The 27503-nt window shown below is 41.8% G+C and overlaps 2 protein-coding genes and 1 long non-coding RNA gene across 4 annotated transcripts in view; 2 read left to right on the top strand and 1 right to left on the bottom strand.

The window, feature by feature from the left end:
• The window catches only part of LOC127914349 (L-rhamnose-binding lectin CSL2-like), a 67808-nt gene that overhangs the window by 21501 nt on the left and 18804 nt on the right, over positions 1-27503 (top strand). The window lies entirely within an intron of this gene.
• On the bottom strand, positions 3608-11687 carry LOC127914350 (uncharacterized). Its single transcript, XR_008088176.1, has 3 exons — positions 11388-11687; positions 9511-10057; positions 3608-9414 (listed from the first exon to the last, which is right to left on the bottom strand). It is a non-coding gene; the product is annotated as an uncharacterized LOC127914350 (long non-coding RNA).
• Positions 13346-20285, top strand: LOC127906078 (L-rhamnose-binding lectin CSL2-like). Of its 2 annotated transcripts, none has more exons than XM_052490116.1 (10): positions 13346-13509; positions 15469-15571; positions 15772-15807; positions 16591-16644; positions 16725-16860; positions 17148-17257; positions 17394-17438; positions 19408-19546; positions 19651-19758; positions 19898-20285. In XM_052490116.1, exons 2-9 carry the CDS (start codon positions 15541-15543, stop codon positions 19754-19756), a joined length of 657 nt encoding a protein of 218 aa, XP_052346076.1. In that variant the 5' UTR covers positions 13346-13509; positions 15469-15540; the 3' UTR covers positions 19757-19758; positions 19898-20285. The 2 variants fall into 2 exon arrangements, with proteins under 2 accessions (XP_052346076.1, XP_052346075.1); XM_052490115.1 differs by having other exon boundaries at positions 19651-19778.

Genomic DNA, 27503 nt, shown 5'->3' with positions numbered 1-27503 from the left:
GAGGTTACCTTGGGACACCACAGAAAGATTTCCTGAGGTGTCATCATCAGGGGATAAATTGAAAGCATACATTGTGTAACCCTCTGCAAAATCATTTCTGTCAATAGGTAAAGAGAGATCTTTTAGATGCCTCCCGGTAGCCAGGAATAGATTGTACAATTCTCGCACAGATATGTTGTTATTAAATTGCGGTTGGAAAGCCTTAGCAGGGACCTGACGTCCGTCCTGACACAGAGCGACATACTCTGCATTGAAGTGTTAAAAATTAAATGGGTTTTTATTTAAGCTGCCCGTATTGGAGGCGTGATCAACCAAACCTATAACCACGTATCGCGGTAAAGGGCCTAGAAATAGGTTTTCTTGACTGCAGATTCTACTGCCCACAGGTATGGTAAAGGTTTTCATGGTAAGTCTTTGGAGAGGGTAAAGGGCATTTCCTTTCAGCAAAGCCTGAGAGTGACCCAGACGAACTGCCGGAGATACCGATACTTTTTTAATAAAAAGCGTGGCCCCCAACACTTTTAAGCTAAAGTCCCCATCCGTTGCAGACATTAGGCAAAACTCATCCTTGGCCCTGGTTAATTTTAGTCTTAAATCAACCGCATTTAAGAGTAAACGTTCTTTAAAGAAAATGTCAGAGTGTATAGGGCCTAGCAGATGAAACTCTCGAGATTCTGCACAGTAGCGAGCCCGTGCGGCCAGGCCTTTATTTGCACCTGTGGATGGGTCTGTCGATTCCATAGAGCCTCCTGCAGTATCCTTGCTAAAAAACCCTGCGCTGAATTGGGTCTCTGAGTGTCTTCAGAGTAGTTGAGTAAGCATTCCATGATGGCACGGTAGGGGTATGTGGCACTGCTTTGACTGATTAGACGTTCCCCCAAAGTCACATCCACTTGGGAGAAGATGGTGGCCACTGGGTAATTAATGAGACTCACTTTGGCATCGTTTGCAATATCAGTACCATCTCTTTTGGTCACTTTTAGACGCAAATGCACCAAGGTGTTGTTGAGGTCCAGATAGTTGTCACCGTGGCCTGGTATGAAAAACTCTATGGGGCCGTTGTCTGTAATGGCAGAGAGTGGGGCTATCTCCACATAACTGGACCTCTCTACTGAATGTTGGGTTAAGGGGGCCGTGAAAAGATCGAGCTCTGTCTTTATAGCTTCAGAGGACATGCGGTGTAAAAGAGCCATGGTGCTTGTTCTTTTAGAAAATACTTCAGAGTATTCTTTTTACCGTTTTTGGTCCAGACCTCCCCACTTTACCCCGTCTTTGACTAACTGAGTTTCTTTTAACCGTTAACCTCCGTTTTTTAGGCGCAAGTCTTCGCCTTATACCGGGAGGTCTCTTTTTCGGTCTTCGAGACAACATCATCAACCTCGAGCCTTCTTGACTCTCAACATCTGGTGACGCCCTTCTGGTTATCGCATTGGCAACAACCTCACTTACTATATTTTTTTGCTGCTGATTTTAAATGCGGTTTGGCTATGCTGAAGACTCTCTTCATAAACGGTAAAACCATCCTAAAGAGATGGTGGGCGATCCATAATATCCGGGTAACCCATTACCCACTTGATCCACATAGTATGTGACATACCGTTTAGGGTCGAGATGTCGGTGTTCCATCATTTTAATTTAGATGTATTATGTATATAAAATATATAATACTAATATTATATATGTAGAGAGGTTTTGGTGTGTCTAAAGTGGAGTTTTACAATCGTTTTACCATAAGTAAATTCAATGTTTTCGTTCTGATCCGTTTTAAGCTCAACAAGAATGTTTTCAATATATTTCTTGCTTACAGGTACGTAGTGTGGCTTGTCGTAGGTGACAGTGACTATGTCGCCGTCCTTTCCGTCTATATGAACCGTTCTCAGGAGTGGCACACAGCTGTCTCCGACCCCTTGATAGGATATGATGTCGGTATACACAAATATGTTGTAAAATCCTGCATGTATATCCGCGGGGAATGGGAATAATTTATCTCTCACATACGTCCATTTATTGGGCCCCATCCCCAACATGTATGCTAAATTACCTCCGGTCTTTATCCCCCCGGAAGCATCTCCTGAGATTTGTACCCTTTTATGTATAGGGTTGTACATCAGGAATATTTCCATACTGTTCTGCGATAGACGTTCATTCAACTCGGAGACGAGCCTGTCGATGGTTCTATAGAACCCTTTTTTAACCTTAATAAATTTCGCAGTTTCCGATAACTTTTTGAAATAAAATTCCCGGTCCTTATCTTTGATATTATACCAGCTATGGGGATATGTAATCTCGCTGAGCCCTACTTCCCAGGCCTCTGATAACTCTATAGGCTTTGGAAAATTGGTTGTATAATTAGAACTCTGATTATTACGATATATATGTGCGGACGCATTACTGGGGAGAGTCAGGTAGAAGCCGCTGTGTTCCATTATGGATGTATTTTATCATGCATGGGGGTTTAAATTAACCCCTGATGCCTCCACTACATCCTTCTCTAATACCAAGCTGTTGAATTTTAGCGGCCAGTTTTTCCAACGGACCAGCACCCATTTTTGACCGTTCTCTCTCTTTTGATCTAGAATCTCATCTACGTGAAACACCTTGTCTTTACCAACCTTTACCTTCTGTAATCATGCTCATAAAAAGATCCCGCTATAAGTTCCCCGTCATAATCTTTTAATATGTAGACCGGGGGTATGCGCGGCAGACATTCTGTAACCGTGAAAAGCTCGTCACTGTATCCTTGCACTAATTTTTTTAGCGAAAACACCCCTCAACTTGGATATACGAACCAAGTCCCCCCACAATAAATTTAAAATGTATTTTTTTCTTACGGCGAAGGGGGAGCAAACCAAACTTGAAAATAGTTTTCCGAAGAGACCTCGGAGGGTTTCATCCTTATACTTTTATGATAACTATTGTTATACCCAATTACTAAATCTTGAACTATATCTATATATCTATGCGTGTTGTGAGCTGTAAAATAGCGCCACATCCGCTCCTTCAGAGTTCGGTTAAAGCGTTCAACAACTGAAGCTTTCAAATCCGATCCTGTAGCAAAATGTACTATATTGTGCTTTTTCATGAGTTTCTGAAAGGTCTTATTAAAAAATTATTTTCTGCCATCGGTCTGCACTTTCTTGGGGGCGCCTCCTTCCTTCAAGATAGAGGCAAATGCCCGGGTCACCTCAGCGCCGCACTTATTTTTTAAGACCTGGACAAAAGCTATTTTAGAGAAAATATCTATGACCGTTAGCATGTAGCAGTTTCCTTCATTTTTATCTGCAAGGGCCTGCATGTCACATCGATCAGCCTGAAATTGGGACAATGGGTGTGTATTTCTAGGAAAATGTTTTCTTACGGGTTTATGCAGAGTGTGAGCATCCTGTTCGGATAGCCACTCATTGACTTTAGCCTCACTTAACCTGTGACCTGTTTCTTCGGCTAAAGCGCGCTGTAAACGTTCCTTACCCCCATAAGACCCCGGGTTAGAGGGATTATAATAAATGTTTTTTAAAATCTGCTCTGCCATCCTTCTTGCCTGTCTGAGGTACAATAACGTTAATGAGCCACTTTCAAATAACAACAACATTTCATTTTCATTTTTGGGGATTTTTATTTTCATGAAAACATTAGGTATTACGTATACAGACAATCCATAATTCGTTGCAGGATACATGCCCCCCCTTTCTCTATGATCGAATCATGTAAAACCTTGTATATTTGGTTTAGATTAACAGGTTTGTTTCGCTGAATTTTTACAACAGACACATCAGCTATAAAAGTATATAAACAACAAATATGATACATGTTACAATTAAAGGGTGTTTCAAACAAATAAAGTAAAATCTTAGACAAGGTTGTTTCTAGTTCTTCAGAATCACCACCAAGCCGGGTTACCATTTGTGTCCATTGTAGACACTCGCCCGCATGTCGTACATGATTCATGATTTGGTCCATTTTCAATTGGGCTTTGTGTAGAACGAGACATTGTTCACTTTATTTTCAATAATTTGATGCATAACACTTGTAAGTTCTCTCAAAAGAAAAAATGTATTTATTCTCTCTAACATAGTATACACATAGTTACCCATTGCTCTACATCTAAATAACAAAAATATCACTCGGTCTCTTGGGGTTTATTGAGCCAGAAAGTCATCACATCAGACACCACAGCCTCCCTGTATTTGTTATCCTCCACCAGGGTGTGTCGGATTTCTTTGAGTTTCTCGTGTATGTGAATCGCCTCCTTCAGCTCGTGTAGGAATGCCTCGGTTACCCCGTAAACTCTGGGGATAGACGGCACAAGGCCCATAGCCTCCAGGGCTCTGACCAGCGATGGTATAAACCGGCAGGACCAAAGTATTTTCACCAGCGCCTCAAAATTGTTGAAGAAGTAGTATCTTGGGGGGTCGTATAGGCATGGATGCCTGCGCTGGCTGGGGTGATTAATCTCACAACCAATGCATTTTTCTCGTATATATTCTCCAATCACCACGTCTAAAAGCGTGGCTACTGAGGCCTTGATTGTGTCCACAAAAATAGTACTGACCACCCCATCAAACACGTCCTCAGGTTGTGTACATGTAGGGGGTGTCGAGGGTCTTGCCAGGGGGGAGTAGAATGTAGGGCTGCGAGGCATACAATCCTTAGTGTCGGGAGCCCTGGCCATTTCGGAGTTCGGGTATGCGTTAGGAATATCCATGGTCAATGCGTAGGTTAAGAACTGTAGGTTTTAAGAACCATCCTTTTATTGTTGAACCAGCCCTCTGGGTATCTGGGCGGGGTTAACAACACCGCTTACCTCTGTTTCTTTGGGGGCTGCATCTCCTGACGTTGTACCTTCTTGGGGCTGCTTTGAGTCGTAATCCTCCGGATTCGTATATATTATGCACTTCTTTAGCCGAACAATGCTCTGGCAATTTTGGCTCTGTACAAACAGAGCGTCCAACATCTCCAACATTTTCAATTCCATTAAAGGCCAGCTTTTAAAGGGTATAAGCATTCAAAGCCTGAAATCCCCGTCTGAACCGCCATCCCTGATGTTTTGGTTTCGGATTTCCGCTGTGCTGATATAGAACTCCACGCAGCCGCAGGGAAGTCCATTCTTTCTCTGTATTTTCACCCGGTGAAATACTCTTCCTGAGGTGTCCGGGGTACCTTCCCAACGTGTCTCGTAGCCTGTGAACAAGCTGTAACCTTTGGTGATACGGCTCAGTTCGGGACACAAAACCTGTCGAAAAACCGTCCAGTCTTCAACCTCATAAGTCACTCCTAATTTCTGGTCGGTATATTCTTCTCCTTCGGCTAACGTATAGAGTTTCACACGACAGGCCAAGTAATCAAACAGATACCCCCAATGCTGTCCATTAGACATCAGCACTTCATCTTTCAGCGCAGTTGCGGGAGGTATCTGGGTTCTATACACGTTTAGAAACCGCTTTTTTGGTGCATCGTATATTGCGGCTGTATACTTTGCCCTTCTGTTTCAGACGCGGTCCTGCCTCCGATGCTACAGTCATCACAGCTTTGCCACTGATCGCAAAATCCATGTTTAAAACATAGGGTTTACGGTTCTGGGTTCGCAAGCCTTGTTCTGGACATTTATAATGCTGAGGCCCCAGCGCTATAGCCCCAGACATTCCTGCTTCATGAGATAACAAACATAAGGGAGATAAAGCTGGCGGGTGGGGGGGACATACATGGTCCCAAAAGTTCAAACACTCAAACACCCCCACACAACCAGACCCCCCTACTCATCAAACACCTTGAATACTTCAAGGCATGACATATAGATATAAAATAACAAACACCCTCTAACACATGACCACACGAACAGGGGGGCCGGGGAGGGGGTACATATTTAAACATGCACGCGTCATCATGACATAGGAGTAGTCCGGGGTATACCCCATGGAAGTGACTCTCAGAGCCATCAGATCATTTCGTCCACAGACTTGTTCTTCCAACGCATATCCTGGCATCCTTGAAGCACTCAGGGCGAATTCCATTTGACACAAAGCTAGCCTTATTTTAAGCCATTCTCGCATCCTTAGCGCTGGAGAAAAAGGCTCGGGTTCTGCACGATAAAAGGGTTGGAACACGCTGTCTGTGAATATCTTAACCGTAGATTCCTCCGGGTTGAATATCTACGAAATATGTCCCTCGCTTGTACAAAAAAATCCTTTAAAACATTCTGGAGCCTCAAGCAAAATATCCTCCAGGCTTTTGGCTTTGGATTCATGACATGAGCTACAGAGCACTCCAAGAATTCCCCTTGTAGACATATTTTAGATGTTTAATATTCAGGTCTTAAAAATGGCTTGTTCTGGACATTTATAAAGCCTAGGCCCCAGATACATAACCCTGGACATTCCTACTTCATAGATAACAACCATAAGGGAGATAAAACTGGGGGTGGGGGGGGGACATACACAGTCCCAAAAGTTCAAACACTCAACACCCACCCTCCCCAGTTCAACCAGCCCCCTAGACATCAAACAACAGGACTACTTCAAAGCATACCATAGAGATATAAAATAACACACACCCTCTAACACGTGAACACATGAACAGGGGGGGACGGGCCGGAGGCCCATATTCAGACATGTACACGTCATCATGACGTACGGTCATCAATCAATCATTTTGACCCGTGCCGTCTCCTATATTCTCTCTATTGTATTGTTAATCTTTTATTAAACATGTATCATAATAACCATGCTGCAATTTGGTCCGATCCCTGCTACACCTCCTCTTCAGAGGAGGAGGAAGAAGAGCACCGTTACAATCTCATTCCAGCTGTGTAACCAGAAAGTTTGGGGACAACCCAAAGGCAAAAATACAATCTGTTTTCCATTTGATTCATTGATTAATTTATTATGTAATTTAAATCAGGCAAAATGTGACTGATCCATGTTCAAATTGTATTGTAAAAAAACATTAAGAAATGTAGTCTTAATAGATTTCCCATCCACTGTGTCATTGTCTTGTCTGATCAGGGTCTTCCAGTAAATGTCCTTAATGGAGGTGATTTTGACAGCAAATGAAAATCATTGATAAGGAAAAAGGGATCATAAATTGCAACCGATGAAAGCTACATTGCTCAGGAGAAGGGAATATTAGCGTAATTATTTGCTCATTCTCCATTAGTCGCAATGTGACTGGTAATACAAAAAGTTAATAACATTTCAATGTAGCTTACACACACACATACATTACTCCAACTAAAACTCACCCAGGTAAGTAGATCTAAGTTTAGAGTTGATCATGAGGTTGAAGCCAGAGGATTTATTTTGGTGAGTTCAAGACTACATACTAAGTCACAAAATCTGAACCCAAATTCAATATCGTATCAAAAACTATTTATAGTAATAGGTTAATCAAATATTAATTGATACTAATAAATGCTGATTAAATAACCCTGAAACATTTATCAATAAAATCTATTTCTAAAGCACTTTTTACGGCAGCTGATGTCACAAAGTGCTATGCCACAAGCAGAACAGTTGATACTGGAGCAGCAGCACGACCAGGTGGACAGCCAGGAGTCATCAGGCATGCTTCTAGGGCTCAGGTCCTCTTGAGAGAGGAGTGAAAGAGAGACTAAGAAATTAATGACTGAAAGTAGCCTATACCATTTTATACAGGGGTTTTCAAACTTTGTGCCCAAGGACCCCCACTTAGGCAAACCGGCAACCCAGGGATCCCCATCATACTGTATATTTTGACCTCCCCACAGTTAATTGGAAGAGGAAGTATACACTTGAACAGCCATATAGCTAGAAGGGTAAAGTAGAAAATGTTGCTTTTGTCAAGCAAATTTTCTGCAATTCTACACATTTTCTCATTGAGCAGAGAGAAAATGTTGCAGTTTTAAAGATAATATCCTGCAATTCTATGCATTCTGCCATGGCTAATGCTGTGTTCCTCTGCTCAAGCATAACACAATCAAGAAGCATGTGCCCTGAATGCCTGTTTTTTGTATTTCTGATTCGCCCTGACCGTGGAGTTTTCATTGGATTGTTCCTTCTCAAAGATGGTATTATTCAAAATATATTAAGTTCAATATTGTTTCTGAATTCTTTCTATCTGGTTTTGGTCGTTTAAGTTGACAAACTGTTTTTCCATCCGGAAAATTACCATTTAAAAATGTCCCACCTACGAATTTTACAGAATAACCACAACAACAAAAAAAGGCTCCCCTTGTAATTAGCCCCAATGACTCATTTCTTCCAAACGAAAAAGATAGTTTGAGATTTTGGCAACGAGGCTATTTATTTACTTCCCCAGAGTTGGATGAACAGGAAATATATATATATATATATATATAATAAAAATATATGCCATTTAGCAGATGCTTTTATCCAAAGCGACTAACAGTCATGTGTGCATACATTCTACGTATGGGTGGTCCCGGGGATCGAACCCACTACCCTGGCGTTACAAGCGCCATGCTCTACCAACTGAGCTACAGAAGGACCAGCTAGCATGCTAATAGTTCCTGTAGACTTCCAGTTATAACACTAGTTGACTCATAAAATTACCTCGAAATCCAATAGGTTAAATTAAATTTGTCACATACACATTTAGCAGATGTTATTGCAGATGTAGCGAAATGCTTGTGTTTCTAGCTCCAACAGTGCAGTCAAATCTAACAAGTAATATCTAACAATACCCACAATCTAAAGTAAGGAGTGGAAGGAATGGAATTAAGAATATAAAAATATTTGAACAAGCAATGTCAGAGCGGCATAGACTAAGATACAGTAGAATAGGATAGAATACAGTATACACGCACACACACGAGATGAGTAATGCAAAATGTCAAACAATATTAAAGTGACTAGTATTCCAATTATTAAAGTGGACAGTGATTTCAAGTCTATATATATAGGGCAGCAGCCTCTAATGTGCCAGTGATGGCTATTTAACAGTCTGATGAACTTGAGACAGAAAAACTCTTTCTGTCTCTTGGTCCCAGCATCGATGCACCTGTACTGACCTACTCTTCTGGATGATAGCGGGGTGAAAAGGCAGTGGCTCGGGTGGTTGTTGTCCTTGATGATCTTTTTGGTCTTCCTGTGACATCGGGTACTGCGTTGGGCAGACCTCACCACCCTGACTCCAATGACTCCAATTTTGTTAGACTTCTTCTTCGCTTGTGCTGTACAGTTTATGATCATTGCAATAAATAATACTAAGTCCACCTTTTTAACATGTAGCATTTTACTATTCCTTGGTTGATGAGAAGCCTTCACTGGTCTTGGTGGCTCTATTACCATTGCTTATTCCCCACCACTCGTTCCTTCCGATTTTCTCAACACCTCCAGATAGGAGACTGGACACTCCTTACCCTTGCCACCTCATTCTCCAAGAATTCAGGCACATGTTCACCTCCACATTTGCAGAATTTCCCTTCAAATCAAATCAAAATCAAATCAAATGTTATTTATATAGCCCTTTGTACATCAGCTGATATTTTATTTTTATTTTATTTATTTTTTATTTCACCTTTATTTAACCAGGTAGGCTAGTTGAGAACAAGTTCTCATTTGCAACTGCGACCTGGCCAAGATAAAGCATAGCAGTGTGAACAGACAACACAGAGTTACACATGGAGTAAACAATTAACTAGTCAATAACACAGTAGTAAAAAAATGGGCAATCTATATACAATGTGTGCAAAAGGCATGAGGAGGTAGGCGAATAATATCTCAAAGTGCTGTACAGAAACCCAGCCTAAAACCCCAAACAGCAAGCAATGCAGGTGTAGAAGCACGGTGGCTAGGAAAAACTCCCTAGAAAGGCCAAAACCTAGGAAGAAACCTAGACAGGAACCAGGCTATGTGGGGTGGCCAGTCCTCTTCTGGCTGTGCCGGATGGAGATTATAACAGAACATGGCCAAGATGTTCAAATGTTCATAAATGACCAGCATGGTCGAATAATAACAAGGCAGAACAGTTGAAACTGGAGCAGCAGCATGGCCAGGTGGACTGGGGACAGCAAGGAGTCATCATGTCAGGTAGTCCTGGGGCATGGTCCTAGGGCTCAGGTCCTCTGAGAGAGAGAAAGAAAGAATACGATATTGGTATATGATATTCTTCCCTTCTGCACACACTTGACAGATCTTTTACATTCATGACACTGAAGAGGCGTGTGCACAAAAGCTCTCACAGGGTATCTCATGAATCCTAACTTTATATGAGAAGGGAGAGACTCTTCATGAAAGAACAGTAGCATGGATGAAGTGAACTTCTTTTCTCCGTCCACCATACAGGTCAATCGGCGTGCACCAACAACTCCATCTATGTCTTCCGTTATATTTTCTGCCTTTATTTCTTGCTCCACCCAATAAATAACCCCCTTGATAGCCTCCCTGCTACGAAAATCCATACAGGAAACATTCCAATTATATATTTTTTGTCTTAACACCAGTGGCGATTTTAGCATGTAAATCTTAGTGAAGCAAAAATGATTATTTCTTAAAGTGGGTGCATGCCAGTAAAGCAACTACACAACAACACTAAACAATACATGAATTGCCCTAGAACGGTGACAAACGGTGCCCACAAACTGTTAGGGCCTACATAAAGCTGTCCCAACAGCAGAGTCCCAACACCTTACCACTGTTACACCTGGCTTTCAGCAGAGCCTCGTAGGGCAGTGTGTCACGCCCTGGTTGTAGTATTTTGTGTTTTTCTTCATGTATTTGGTCAGGCCAGGGTGTGACATGGGTTTTTGTATGTGGTGTGTAGATAGTGGGATTGTGGCTTAGTGGGGTGTTCTAGTTAAGTCTATGGCTGTCTGAAGTGGTTCTCAATCAGAGGCAGGTGTTTATCGTTGTCTCTGATTGGGAACCATATTTAAGCAGCCATATTCTTTGGTTGTATTGTGGGTGATTGTCCAGAGTATCTTGATGTCCTTGGTCGATGTCAGTTGACACAAGTATAGGCTTTTTTCGTTTATTTGTTTTGTAGTATTTTTGTTTAGTCGCGTTTACGTTTGTTTGATTAAACATGGATCGCAATCGACACGCTGCAGTTTGGTCCGACTCTCCTTCACCATATGAAATCCGTGACGCAGTGAAACAGTTAATTCAGCCTCATTTAGTGCCTTTAAAAAAAACAAGCGCCATCACTACTATCAGTAGCACTGTCAGAGCTGTACAATACAATTTAGTAAACAAGCACACACCGTCCAGGAACAATGTGTTTACAATACCACGTTGGTGAAAATAGACCAAATTATTAGGGTGAGGCACATGGGCTACTAACAGCTTACTACACAACATACACTTAGTATTACTTTCTTAGCTACAATATAGATATCTCTCTGGTATCCTACAGTACATCATTTATGAAGCAGCATAAGACCTTTTTGGACTCACTTGTTGTGATATGCTTGAACAGGAAAATGGCGCGGCTGTCTCCTTGTGGACAAATTTTATCATCAAAGAGAAAGATGACAGATTTACAATTCTGAGTTGAATGACCGTTCAAAATATATTTTCCCAGTTTGAGCTGTTTATTCCCGACTTCCCAGCTGCAACGCTTGCAGTTAGGCACTGCCGATGAGCACCGATATGTTTTATCTATATTTCTCTTCATTATTTCACAATTAAGATTGTGAAAGTAAGATGTTGATATGATCAGTCCAATCAAAGATACTGTACCGACAAACCAGTGCCCGCCGCACACTGGCTGAAATGTTGGATGTCTACCCTTTCTAAGGACTTAAGCTTGGCTATTGCGTAAGGACCCCATGAGTGACAGAACACTGAGCCAATCACGGCACAATGCTCCTATCTTCTGCTGTCCAGCCCCACCACCACAGAAAGCACTGAGCTAGGCTGAAACACCTGCATTTTGGAGTTGCCTTACTCAAAAAAAAAACAGACCATGGCTGCATTCCAAACACTTAAAAGACATACCCTATCCCCCAGCCCTCAAATTAAGTGGGCAGTTCTGATGAGGTATCAAGACGTCTGACGAGTATACACTTGCAGGGCAAAGGGCGAGGGAGGAAGGAATGATTTTTAAATGGACCGCCTCTGCCAGGAAATTCATCAGCTGTTCATCCCGCAATGATTGTGTTTTCAGCCACCGGTAGCTTGTGGGTGCTTTATGTGATTGCATGTCAACTTATATTAACTACATAATTATTAATATACACCTACTGTATGATAGCTTGCAAATTAATTCGCTAACTAACATTAACCTGCTTAGCTACTTCTGAAGGAGGAAAATGTTGTATTTCTACAATTTCCAAAAGCTAACCAAACAAAAACTTGTTTTTGTGCATTAGTAGTACAAATTCTAACTTAATTACATTCGTTTTTGCTTACACTTGTATTTGACTCCATATTGACGTTGAGGTTAAGTTCAGGCTTAAGTTTAGGTTAAGTTTACAAATTGAACTATGGGGCTTTTCAGGCTCCGAAGTGAACATAATTGTACACTCGCAAACTCCATTAAAAAACGAGGGCTGAGGGGCTTGCGTTGCAAACTTCCCTTGCTTGGCTAATCATTTGGACCAAAGACAAACAAAGCAGCAGGGATTCCCCCAAGAGCCGAGGGCTGTCTACTTTGAGTTTGAACCACAGCCCAACATTGTATGCAGCTTTATTAACTCAATATATATATTTTTACATGGTTTCAAACTGACATGTGACATGTATTAATGCCAAAATAACATGTAAAACAGGCAAGGCAAGCCCCCCCCCCCAATTTTTTTTTTTTATACATTTGTTGCTAAAGATGTTGGTCTCAGAGCCCCACCTGGCCAGAATGACGGGTCGCCACTGCTCAACACACAGCTTCTTCTGCTCCGCAGACATAAACAAAAATAAGACCACTTCTTGTGACTCTCACCGACTCCACACTTTCTTCCAACACATTACAGATTTTCCTGGAGACATTGAACGGATTTCCCAAGTAGCATTCATCCAAAACCCTGACGAGGACCAAAAACAAGTCTAGTGGTTCCCTATTTTCCAACATAGCTTTACTTTTCTTGTTTACCTTTTTCTTCTCCACTGTAACCCACTCATTCTCACTTTCTGTACTATTAGCTTCACTCCACTCACTAGTAGTGTCAAACAAAACCCCAGTTTCTTCCATCTTCCAACAGTAATTCTCCCCGTTCATTGAACAATAAAAGGTTGCTAACCCTCTTTTAGGATTTGACAAATTAGGTAAATATTACCATAACAACCAATAAAGTTTGATTGGTTGATTACGGGCCCAGTGATGTAAGCATGGTGTGTACAATTCTCCATCCGACCAAATTTGGGGCACCCAGCTCAATGCCGGGAGGCGGCCTGGTTCAAAACGAAGGCAATCAACGCTTACCGGGTTCACCCGGGGCGCAGGCCAGGGCATTAATAGAATTCCCGAAAACAAAATCATCCCACGGCTGAATGTAATTGGGGACGTCTGCTATAGGATATATAATCATTAATACCTGAGCACGCTCCTTTCAGAGACGCCGGAGAAACAAGCCAGCTCAGGGTGAGATAAGCAAACAATACAAACAACTTGAAACAAAGTGTACACGTGTAATTGGTCCAATAAAGAAACAACGAAGGACATAGCAAATGGCGTAAATTATGTAAATCTATGGTAACTGGCGATTGTACTATTGAAATGAAAAACCAATATAATGCTGTCTTGCGATTCAATCACATATGGTGTAGTCATCTTTGTGAATATGGGAAGACCTGCGCATGAGAACTTTGTTAAATTCCGTGCTTAATTGGTAAATTGGTAGGTTCCGGAACAAAGTGGGCGCGAGAAGGGTGACCTGGGGAATTCTGAGGTACCGGAACGCATGAAGGAGTATCACTTTTATAATAAAGCATTGTATGCATATCATCGCATTGCAGCCTGGTCTCAGACTATACGTAGTAAAAGTAAATCCGGAACATTCAGTTTAGTATGATTCAGTATGGTTACTTAAGACAAAAATGTAAGCATGGTGGTTGGTCAGGGTGGGTATATAAGGCAAATTTCTAGCAACTCAAAGGTGACGAGTTTGAAACAACATTGACACTTTAGCTAATAACAAATGTTCAACTACTGGCTACTTTTTAGCTACTTTGCAACTACTTAGCTAACACATCCCTTAACCCTTTAGTGAACCCTTTTAGCTAACCTAACCCCTTAGCTCCTAAACGTAACGCCTAGCTAACGTTATCAAGCTATATGACGTTAGCTGCCTACCTCCTATCTAGAATTTTAACATTTGATTACTTTTGCAAATTTGTAACATAATATGAATTTACATTTTGTAATGTTTAATACAAAACGGGTGGATGTTCTCAATTAATACATACCGTATGAAATGTGATTTATCCTACTAAATGGAGTGTTATGGATTTAAGTATAGTATAATACAAAATGTTCTGAGAACAGATTGTGCATGTGTATAGTGGCATAGAGTAGAACTACACACATGGGGTAACTTTTTTGTAACCTAGGGTCTGTGAAAAATGTGGCCTTTTATATAAATACATTTTACATGACTGACTTTGGCAGAATCTTTAATAGTGCACAAATTATCACAATGACAGGCTACTTTGACACTGACAAACTGACACTGAGCTCAATAAAAACCACCTTGTCTTCAATCCATCAATAGCCTTGGCCTAGGTGTGTGGATATGCATATATTGTCGGCTACAATATGAGGACGAAGTTAGTCTAGAGATGGTGTTTTGGCACAACATGTCGGACATCCCCGGGCGAGAGTACTGCGCATCATTCGGCAAGTCAGTGACACTGAAAATAGTTACCATTGTCAATGACTCACCCAATGATGGGCAGTAATCTCACCGGAGATGTCCGACATGTTCCTGCCAAAAGACCACCTCAATCGTTTTTACATTGTACAACAATATTTGGAAGATGATCAAATATATTTTGGTAGCCAACCTGTCTTTTCCTGTGCTTGTATTTGAAATATTGGGAATGGCCTGTATGGAAGAATTGCCAATGAGGCAACTCAAATTAACTTTGATATATTTTATTATAATATTCACATTGGGAAAAGTGAAGATAAAAAATGAAATTCTGGGAGAGGTACTGAATCTGGCTAAAAAGGTTCCCAACGAAAGTCTAAAACGGGAAGGTGCCAGCCGGCTAAAATTAAGCACTGGTTAATTAGATTGTCTCCCGTGGAGAATTAAACAAACTGTTTACTGAAACTGTATTACGTGACATTGTCACAGGTAGATTGACACCCAGAGAAATAAAACCCAACGATAACTAAAATGGGCTTCATGCTGTGGTGATTGCGTAACGGGAGGACGGCACCATCACACAGGACATGTGGTTTGAGCTGGCCTGAGATTTTAGTTCTGTGTTGCCGAGTTGACTGCTAATCTGCTGTGCTTTGTGTTCCTGGTTGATGGTTTGTAAACAAGGATCTGTTCTTTGCAAGTATCAATAAATGTTAGGTGTATTTGTCCAGGTGACCATCTGTAACATCTTACTTGTTACTACTACAACTGAACCAGCTACTACCAGACCTGTACCCAGCATCATGCTCATTGTCAGACTGACTGCGTTCACCTGTGAGTATACTGACTGACTTGTAACAAAATATGTATTTGAGGGTGTTTAAAATATACATTCCAGTATTTTCCAGAAGTTTCTATATACTGTACATTATTTATATACTTACTGTATATGCTGTACACTACTCTTCTGTAAAGAATTGCGATGAGACTGACCAAGGTTAGAAAAGCTGAACTAGCTGTGTGATGTGTTTCAGTGCTGGCTGCAGTTTGCTGTACACTACCAGCTGCAGGTACGTTGGTGATTGTGTGTGAGCGCATCATTTTCTTTTTACCAGGCAGTTATGCAACCCGTCACAGTGCTCTCGATGGTGCAACTGTAGAACCTTTTGAGGATCTGAGGACCCATGCCAAGTCTTTTTAGTCTGACTGTCTTGGTGTGCTTGGACAAGGTTATATTGTTGGTGATGTGGATGCTAAGGAACTTGAAGTTCTCAACCTGCTCCACTACAGCCCCGTCGATGAGAATGGGGGAGTGCTCGGTCCTCCTTTTCCTGTAGTCCACAATTATCTCCTTTGTCTTGATCATGTTGAGGGAGAGGTTGTTGTCCTTGCACCACACGGTCAGGTCTCTGACCTCCCTATAGGCTGTCTCGTCGTTGTTGGTGATCAGGCCTACCACTGTTGTCATCAGCTAACTTAATGATGGCGTTGGAGTCGTGCCTGGTTGTGCAGTCATGAGTAAAGGGGGAGTACAGGAGGGGACTGAGCACGCACCCCTGAGGGCCCACGTGTTGACGATCAGTGTGGCGGATGTTTTGTAAGCTTCCCTTACCACCTGGGTTGGCCCGTCAGGAAGAGCAGGATCCAGTTTATCTTATCTTGGATTATCTTGGCTAAGGAGAAATGCTTACTAAAAGGGATGTAAACAAATTTGTAAAACATTTAAGAGAAATAAGCTGTTTTGCATATGGAACACGTCTGGGATTTTTTATTTCTGCTCATGAAACATGGGACCAACACATTTGTTGCGTTTTATTTTTTGTTCAGTGTAAATGTGATTGTTTCTCACTCAGCGATGAGAGTGGTCACCTGTGACAATGGAGAAAACGTCCAGTTCCTGATCTGTGGTAAGAACACACACATTCTATCCTGATGGTCTCTCCATCGTGCTGTCTGTTTCTTTACATGGTTTTTCTTGCCCTGCTAGATTCTGGAGTGATCTTCATTGAGAGAGCTCTGTATGGAAGGACTGATGGAACCACCTGCAAAGAAGGACGACCTGCCAACCAGCTGACCAACACACAGTGTTCACAGACGGGCACCCTGGAGGTCCTCTCACACAGGTACAGTCAGTATTTATTTGATAAAGACAGGCACCCTGGAGGTCCTCTCAGAGGTACACTCAGTGGTACACTCAGTCAGTGTTTATTTGATAAAGACAGGCTGGGATTCAGAGGCACGTTGTTGAAAAGCACATTGCAGTATCAATGTGCCTTTTTAAAGCCAAATTTCCTGATGTTCACAGTAAACACTGCAAATGTTTCTTTAAATGTCAAGCGCTGCATGCTTGTTGACACCACGTTTGATTAAATCCCAGCCATACATCATCTTACCTCCTGATATCCCCCAGGTGCAATGGGAAACAAGTGTGTGAAGTGAACACTGAAGTCTTCCGTACTTCTGACCCCTGTGTTGGAATCTACAAATACCTGGAAACCACCTACACCTGCCTCCCAGCAAGTCAGTCTGTTTCTATGTATATTAATACAAAATACTAAACCAGGCTAATGTCTGCTATGAAAATGTATGTCTCTTATTTATGTCTGCCCAGCAGTGGCCAGTGTGGTGTGTAATTCCTGTTTGTTTGTCTTGGCAGCACGCAGCATCACGTGTGAAGGCTCTGATGCTCTATTAAAATGTGGTAAGGCTCTGATGCTCTATTAGAATGTGGCAAGGCTCTGATGCTCTATTAGAATGTGGCAAGGCTCTGATGCTCTATTAGAATGTGGCAAGGCTCTGATGCTCTATTAGAATGTGGCAAGGCTCTGATGCTCTATTAGAATGTGGCAAGGCTCTGATGCTCTATTAGAATGTGGCAAGGCTCTGATGCTCTATTAGAATGTGGCAAGGCTCTGATGCTCTATTAGAATGTGGCAAGGCTCTGATGCTCTATTAGAATGTGACAAGGCTCTGATGCTCTATTAGAATGTGGCAAGCTTGTCAACACTGCTATACAATATATTCTCCTCTCATATGATGTTATACACTGCTAAAAAAATATAAAGGGAACACTTAAACAACACAATGTAACTCTGTAGGTCAATCACACACTTATGTGAAATCAAACTGTCCACTTAGGAAGCAACACTGATTGACAATAAATGTCACATGCTGTTGTGCAAATGGAATAGACAACAGGTGGAAATTATTGGCAATCAGCAAGACTCCCCCAATAAAGGAGTGGTTCTGCAGGTGATGACCACAGACCACTTCTCAGTTCCTATGCTTCCTGGCTGTTTTGGTCACTTTTGAATGCTGGGGGTGCTTTCGCTCTAGTGGTAGCATGAGATGGAGTCTACAACCCACACAAGTGGCTCAGGTAGTGCAGCTCATCCAGGATGGAACATCAATACGAGCTGTGGCAAGAAGATTTGCGGTGTCTGTCAGCGTAGTGTCCAGATCATAGAGGCGCTACCAGGAGACAGGCCAGTACATCAGGAGACTTGGAGGCGGCCGTAGGAGGGCAACAACCCAGCAGCAGGACCGCTACCTGCAAGGAGGAGCAGGAGGAGCACTGCCAGAGCCCTGCAAAATGACCTCCAGCAGGCCACAAATGTGCGTGTCTGCTCAAATGGTCAGAAACAGACTCCATCAGGGTGGTATGAGGGACCGACGTCCACAGGTGGGGGCTGTGCTTACAGCCCAACACCGTGCAGGAAGTTTGGCATTTGCCAGAGAACACCAAGATTGGCAAATTCGCCACTGGCACCCTGTGCTCTTCACAGATGACAGCAGGTTCACACTGAGCACGTGACCGACGTGACAGAGTCTGGAGACGCCGTGGAGAACGTTCTGCTGCCTGCAACATCCTCCAGCATGACCGGTTTGGCGGTGGGTCAGTCATGGTGTGGGGTGGCATTTCTTTGGGGGGCCACCCTCCATGTGCTTGCTAGAGGTAGCCTGACTGCCATTAGGTACCAAGATGAGATCCTCAGACCCCTTGTGAGACCATATGCTGGTGCGGTTGGCCCTGGGTTCCTCCTAATGCTAGACCTCATGTGGCTGGAGTGTGTGTCAGCAGTTCCTGCAAGAGGAAGGCATTGATGCTATGGACTGGCCCACCCGTTCCCCAGACCTGAATCCAATTGAGCCCATCTGGAACATGTCTCGCTCCATCCACCAACGCCACGTTGCACCACAGACGTTAGCTTTAGTCCAGGTCTGGGAGCTGATCCCTCAGGAGACCATCCGCCACCTCATCAGGAGCATGCCCAGGCGTTGTAGGGAGGTCAAACAGGCACGTGGAGGCCACACACACACACTACCGAGCCTCATTTTGACTTGTTTTAAGGACATTACATCAAAGTTGGATCAGCCTGTAGTGTGGTTTTCCACTTTTATGTGTGATTCCAAATCCAGACCTCCATGAGTTGATAAATTTGATTTCCATTGATAATTTTTGTGATTTTGTTGTCAGCACATTCAACTATGTAAAGAAAAAAGTATTTAATAAGAATATTTCATTCAGATCTAGGATGTTATTTTAGCGTTCCCTTTATTTTTTTGAGCAGTGTATATTATATAATAGCATAGTAGAGCATATCTTATATTACCTTCACTAGAACACACTAAAGACATCCAATCTTACCTCTCCTCCTCATCTCTCTCAGATGAAGGAACGATCCAGATCTACAGTGCCAACTATGGCCGCCGTGACCAGCTAGTGTGTTCCTTTAAACGGCCCGCTAACCAACTAGCCAACACCAACTGCCTCAGCCAATCCATAACCACCAGTAAGGTGGCAGAGAGGTATTGTACCTGCAGTGTGTACTATTAGAAACGCATGATTGTAGTGTTAACCTGTACTGTAGAAACATGACTGAAGTGTTAACCTGTACCTGTCGTTGACACAGGTGTAATAGGAAGAGCCAGTGTGACGTCCCGGCTTCCAACTCTCTGTATGGAGATCCCTGTGTAGGAACCTACAAGTACCTGGATGTGGCTTACACCTGTGGCTAAATGTGAGGCACGCATGCATACGGTAATACACACACACACACACACACACACACACACACACACACACACACACACACACACACACACACACACACACGACTGGGAAGTAGAACACTGGGGCTGACCGTTTTTGTCTTGCAGGAGATCTTCTCTGAGGAACATATCCAAGTGGTCTCTCTGGTCTATCTCCCTCTTCATTGGGTGGATTTGTATTTCTTGTCTTCTCTCCTCTGAAGTCTCAATTGAGTGTAAAATCGATGTAAATTCAAAATGTGTAAATCCCATTGATTGTGTATTTCATCAGGCATAATTTGTGTGTGATAACCATAATGAGGCCCCTCTTGTGCTGCAACAATGCACGGTCAGGAGGAAGCGTGGAGAAATTAAACATTAACCCCAAAAATAAACTATTCTTCAAATAACACTGACATAATACTTTGCATTTTGTGTACTAAAGTATTTCTTCAAAACAATGTTGATTTTCTGAACTGAGGTGGTTGGTCTGAATTAAACTAAGCAGCATAAAGACAAGACTTGGTTTTTTGTTCAACATTATGAAACATGTCCTTATACACTAAATACATTATTTGAATCCACAAATGATATTACACCAAGAAGGATTAAAACATTTGAAGGTCTTGGATACATGGTTTGTTTGGGGCAAACAAAACACGAGTAAGTCTTCATATTTTAATAACTTAAACAATATACACTGCAGTTACTTAGTTTTGGCTTAAATCGACTCGAAAATAAGGCTAGACTTAAATGGTTGTCTAATGGTCAACAACCAACGTTTTATTTAATGTTTTTATTTAACCGTTATTTAACCAGGTAGGCAAGTTGAGAACAAGATCTCATTTACAATTGCGACCTGGCCAAGATAAAGCAAAGCAGTTCGACACATACAACAATACAACTTGTCAGAGCTTGAAGAATTTAAATGTGCAAGTTTCGTACAGTCCAGGTGTGCTGTTAGACCTGGGAAGGTTCACAGCTGTAATCACTTACAAAGGTGATTCTAACATGTATTGACTCAGGGGGTTGAATACTTATCTAAATGATATTTCTATATTTCATTTTCAATACTTTTGCAAAAAATGTATTAAATGTGTAGATGGGTGAGACTTATTTCGTCATCCATTTTGAATTGCGGCTGTAACAAAGTGGAGTAAGTCGAGGTGTATGAATGCTTTCTGAAGGCACTCTATACACAGACCTGAGTTATTGTAGTATCTGTCACTACCTCACTGTCCAACCCAGCAGCATGAACAGAAGAAGAATGTTCAACTCTTTCCAGTTGTCCATTAAGAATTTACCAGGACTTGGCGTCCAAAGAAGATGGTAGTCTACACCTACAAAAAAAGCAGTGGGGTGCTCATATTTAGTGGTCAAAACTAAATTATAAACTGGGTGGTTTGAGCCCTGAAAGCTGATTGGCTGACAGCCATCGTATATCAGACCGTATACCATTGGTATGAAAACATTATTTTTACTGCTATAACTACATTGGTAATTAGTTTTTAATAGCATTTAGACACCTTGAGTTTGATATATGGCCAATATACCACGGCTAAGGGCTGTGTTATGGCGCTCTGTCGCACATAAGAACATTGCTCAAATCTACAGTACCATTCAAAAGGTTGGACACATCTACTCAAGGGTATTTATTTGTACTATTTTCAACATTGTAGAATAATAGTGAAGATATCAAAACTATGAAATAACACATGAAATCATGTAGTAACCAAAAAAGTTTTACATTATATTTGAGATTCTTCAAAAGTAGCCATCCTTTGCCTTGACAGCGTTGCACACTCTTGGGATGTTTTTCCAATAGTCTTCCCTCCACAAAACCTGGGGTATACCAACAAAGCCAAAACACGGATATTGGAGGGTAAATTATTATTCGATGTAAACGGGCAATAAACAATTTCATGCATCTCCATCTCACAAAAGGAAACTGTATACCAAGAACATTAGAGACTGATAAATCAACATTTTGTAACAGGACAATTATTGTGAAAGTGGGTGTACATCTGAATCAGTGAAAGCTCTTCCCCTAAATCTCTTCTGATATCACCTGACTTATGTGAGGAGAATATTAACTTAACTGACTTGACTAGTTAAATAAAGGTTCAAAAATAAAAAATGAGAGAAAAAGGGATTAGACGGAGATGTCATAAACGAGACCCGTAAGTATCGGAGCCAACTGTTTCCATTGTTTTGGTCAGCTCCATTAATTGGGAGTTCAATTTGGCTTCCAATGCCGATATACTTCCTGGATAATCTTAAATTTGATGACTTCACTGTCTAATCTTTCTTAATATCATTCTAGCTGTGTAACCAGAAAGTTTGGGGACAACCCAAACGCAAAAACACAATCTGTGTTCCATTTGAATCATTGATTAATTTATTATTTAACTTAAATCAGGCAAAATGTGACTGATCCATTTTCAAATTGTATTGTACAAAAACATTAAATGTAGTCTTAATAGATTTCCCATCCACTGTGTCATTGTCTTGTGTCTGATCAGGGTCTTCCAGTAAATGTCCTTAATGGAGGTGATTTTGACAGCAAATTAAAATCATTGATAAGGAAAAAGGGATCATAAATTGCAACCGATGAAAGCTACATTGCTCAGGAGAAGGGAATATTAACGTAATCATTTGCTCATTCTCCATTAGTTGCAATGTGACTGGTAATACAAAAAGTTATTAACATTTCAATGTAGCTTCCACACACACATACATTACTCCGACTAAAACTCACCCAGGTAAGTAGATCATCTAAGTTTAGAGTTGATCATGAGGTTGAAGCCTGAGGATTTATTTTGGTGAGTTCAAGACTACTTACTAAGTCACAAAATCTGAACCCAAATTCAATATCGTATCAAAAACTATTTATAGTAATAGGTTAATCAAATATTCATTGATACTAATAAATGCTGATTAAATAACCCTGAAACATTTATCAATAAAATCTATTTCTAAAGCACTTTTTACGTCAGCTGATGTCACAAAGTGCTATGCCACAAGCAGAACAGTTGAAACTGGAGCAGCAGCACGACCAGGTGGACAGCCAGGAGTCATCAAGCCAGGTAGTCCCGAGGCATGCTTCTAGGGCTCAGGTCCTCTTGAGAGAGGAGTGAAAGAGAGACTAAGAAATTAATGACTGAAAGTAGCCTATACCATTTTATACAGGGGTTTTCAAACTTTGTGCCCAAGGACCCCCACTTAGGCAAACCGGCAACCCAGGGATCCCCATCATACTGTATATTTTGACCTCCCCACAGTTCATTGGAAGAGGAAGTACACACTTGAACAGCCATATAGCTAGAAGGGTAAAGTAGAAAATGTTGCTTTTATGAAGCACATTTTCTGCAATTCTAAACATTTTCTCATTGAGCAGAGAGAAAATGTTGCAGTTTTAAAGATAATATCCTGCAATTCTATGCATTCTGCCATGGCTAATGCTGTGTTCCTCTGCTCAAGCATAACACAATCAAGAAGCATGTGCCCTATAACACAATCAAGAAGCATGTGCCCTGAATGCCTGTTTTTTGTATTTCTGATTCGCCCTGACCGTGGAGCTTTCATTGGATTGTTCCTTCTCAAAGATGGTATTATTCAAAATATATTAAGTTATTAATATATTATATATTATAATATATTAATATATTAAGTTCAATATTGTTTCTGAATTCTTTCTTTCTGGTTTTGGTCGTTTAAGTTGACAAACTGTTTTTCCATCCGGAAAATTACCATTTAAAAATGCCCCACCTACGAATTTTACAGAATAACCACAACAACAAAAAAAGACTCCCCTTGTAATTAGCCCCAATGACTAATTTCTTCCAAACGAAAAGGATAGTTTGAGATTTTGGCAACGAGGCTCTTTATTTACTTCCCCAGAGTTGGATGAACAGGAACAGCTAGCATGCTAATTGTTCCTGTAGACTTCCAGTTATAACACTAGTTGACTCATAAAATTACCTCGAAATCCAATAGGTCAAATTAAATTTGTCACATACACATTTAGCAGAGTTTATTGCAGATGTAGCGAAATGCTTGTGTTTCTAGCTCCAACAGTGCAGTCAAATCTAACAAGTAATATCTAACAATACCCACAATCTAAAGTAAGCAGTGGAAGGAATGGAATTAAGAATATAAAAATATTTGGACAAGCAATGTCAGAGCGGCATAGACTAAGATACAGTAGAATAGGATAGAATACAGTATACACGCACACACACGAGATGAGTAATGCAAAATGTCAAACAATATTAAAGTGACTAGTATTCCAATTATTAAAGTGGACAGTGATTTCAAGTCTATATATATAGGGCAGCAGCCTCTAATGTGCCAGTGATGGCTATTTAACAGTCTGATGAACTTGAGACAGAAAAACTCTTTCTGTCTCTTGGTCCCAGCATCGATGCACCTGTACTGACCTACTCTTCTGGATGATAGCGGGGTGAAAATGCAGTGGCTCGGGTGGTTGTTGTCCTTGATGATCTTTTTGGTCTTCCTGTGACATCGGGTGCTGTAGGTGGCCTGGAGGGCAGGTAGTTTGACCCCGGTGATACGTTGGGCAGACCTCCTCACCCTGACTCCAATGACTCCAATTTTGTTAGACTTCTTCTTCGCTTGTGCTGTACAGATTATGATCATTGCAATAAATAATACTAAGTCCACCTTTTTAACATGTAGCATTTTACTATTCCTTGGTTGATGAGAGGCCTTCACTGGTCTTGATGGCTCTACTACCATTGCTTATTCCCCACCACTCATTCCTTCCAATTTTCTCAACATCTCCAGATAGGAGACTGGACACTCCTTAAGATGGCATAGCAGTTCAGACGTCTTTTGTCCTCGTCTTGTCGTGTCCCGTATATATATATATTTTAAAAAAATTCACATACATTTTATTTTTATTTTCCATCAACTCATCTTCAAAACACTCTCCTGCAACCCGCCTCACCAATTTATATTCATAAAAAAGTATTATTTACCTCAAATCTGTAATCCTCCAAGAAGCTAGCCAGAAACTCCAAGAAGCTAGCTAGAAACTAGCCAGAAGCTAGCCAGGAGCTAGCCAGAAGCTAGCCCAGAAGCTAATCCAGAAGCTAATCCAGAAGCTAGTTCAGAAGCTAGTTCGCTTCTTTACTGGCAAATCGTTAGTATTCAGCTAACCACGGTTTGTGGTCATATAACTATATCTATTGTTTTTATTTTTGTTGTTGTTGTGTGATTTGGATTAATCCCCTCTACCACACGGAACACCACTAATCTACTGACGGAACGCAAGAGGTGGCTAATAACAGAGCTCCATCCTATGCTAGCTTGCTACCGATGGCCTGGCTAGCTGTCTAAATCGCAGTGACCCCCAACCAACCTCTCCACTCACTGGACCCTTTTGATCACTCGACTAAGCATGCCTCTCCTTAATGTCAATATGTCTTGTCCATTGCTGTTCTGGTTAGTGTTTATTGGCTTATTTCACTGTAGAGCCTCTAGTCCTGCTCACTATACCTTATCCAACCTATTAGTTCCACCACCCACAGATGCAATGACATCTCCTGGTTTCAATGATGTTTCTAGAGACAATATCTCTCTCTTCATCACTCAATACCTAGGTTTACCTCCACTGTATTCACATCCTACCATACCTTTGTCTGTACATTATACCTTGATGCTATTTTATCGCCCCCAGAAACCTCCTTTTACTCTCTGTTCCAGACGTTCTAGACGACCAATTCTTATTGCTTTTAGCCGCACCCTTATTCTATTCCTCCTATGTTCCTCTGGCGATGTAGAAGTGAATCCAGGCCCTGCAGTGCCTAGCTCCACTCCTATTCCCCAGGCGCTCTCTTTTGACGACTTCTGTAACCGTAATAGCCTTGGTTTCATGCATGTTAACATTAGAAGCCTCCTCCCTAAATGTGTTCTATTCACTGCTTTAGCACACTCTGCCAACCCGTATGTTCTAGCTGTGTCTGAATCCTGGCTTAGGAAGACCACCAAAAATTCTGAAATTTTAATTCCAAACTACAACATTTTCAGACAAGATAGAACTGCCAAAGGGGGCGGTGTTGCAATCTACTGCAAAGATAGCCTGCAGAGTTCTGTCCTACTATCCAGGTCTGTACCCAAACAATTTGAACTTCTACTTTTAAAAATCCACCTCTCTAAAAACAAGTCTCTCACCGTTGCCGCCTGCTATAGACCACCCTCTGCCCCCAGCTGTGCTCTGGACACCATATGTGAACTGATTGCCCCCCATCTATCTTCAGAGCTCGTGCTGCTAGGCGACCTAAACTGGAACATGCTTAACACCCCAGCCATCCTACAATCTAAACTTGATGCCCTCAATCTCACAAAAATTATCAATGAACCTAGCAGGTACCTCCCCAAAGCCTTAAACACGGGCACCCTCATAGATATCATCCTAACCAACTTCCCCTCTAAATACACCTCTGCTGTCTTCAACCAAGATCTCAGCGATCACTGCCTCATTGCCTGCATCCGTAATGGGTCAGTGGTCAAACGACGCTCCCTGAAACACTTCAGCGAGCAGGCCTTTCTAATCAACCTGGCCGGGGTATCCTGGAAGGATATTGATCTCATCCCGTCAGTAGAGGATGCCTGGATATTTTTTTAAAATGCCTTCCTAACCATCTTAAATAAACATGCCCCATTCAAGAAATTTAGAACCAGGAACATATATAGCCCTTTGTTCTCCCCAGACCTGACTGCCCTTAACCAACACAAAAACATCCTATGGCGTTCTGCATTAGCATCGAACAGCCCCGTGATAGGCAGCTGTTCAGGGAAGCTAGAAACCATTATACACAGGCAGTTAGAAAAGCCCAGGCTAGCTTTTTCAAGCAGAAATTGCTTCCTGCAACACTAACTCAAAAAAATAAGAACACCTCCTCCCAGCTGCCCACTGCACTGAAGATAGGAAACACTGTCACCACTGATAAATCCACCATAATTGAGAATTTCAATAAGCATTTTTCTACGGCTGGCCATGCTTTCCACCTGGCTACTCCTATCCCGATCAACAGCACTGCACGCCCAACAGCAACTCGTCCAAGCCTTCCCCATTTCTCCTTCTCCCAAATCTGTTCAGCTGATGTTCTGAAAGAGCTGCAAAATCTGGACCCCTACAAATCAGCCGGGCTAGACAATCTGGACCCTTTATTTCTAAAATTATCTGCCGGAATTGTTGCCACCCCTATTACTAGCCTGTTCAACCTCTCTTTCGTGTCGTCTGAGATTCCCAAAGATTGGAAAGCAGCTGCGGTCATCCCCCTCTTCAAAGGGGGGGACACTCTTGACCCAAACTGCTACAGACCTATATCTATCCTACCATGCCTTTCTAAGGTCTTCGAAAGCCAAGTCAACAAACAGATTACCGACCATTTAGAATCTCACCATACCTTCTCTGCCATGCAATCTGGTTTCAGAGCTGGTCATGGCTGCACCTCAGCCACGCTCAAGGTCCTAAACTATATCTTAACCGCCATCGATAAGAAACATTACTGTGCAGCCGTATTCATTGATCTGGCGGTGGTCAATCACCACATCCTCATCGGCAGACTCGACAGCCTTGGTTTCTCAACTGATTGCCTCGCCTGGTTCACCAACTACTTCTCTGTTCAGTGTGTCAAATCGGAGGGTCTGCTGTCCGGACCTCTGGCAGTCTCTATGGGGGTGCCACAGGGTTCAATTCTTGGACCGA

This window comes from Oncorhynchus keta, chromosome 31 (assembly GCF_023373465.1).
Source record: "Oncorhynchus keta strain PuntledgeMale-10-30-2019 chromosome 31, Oket_V2, whole genome shotgun sequence".
In the NCBI taxonomy this organism is placed as follows: Eukaryota; Metazoa; Chordata; class Actinopteri; order Salmoniformes; family Salmonidae; genus Oncorhynchus; species Oncorhynchus keta.
The sequence above is the reverse complement of the archived record's forward strand: the minus strand, read 5'-3'. Positions and strand labels throughout refer to the sequence as shown.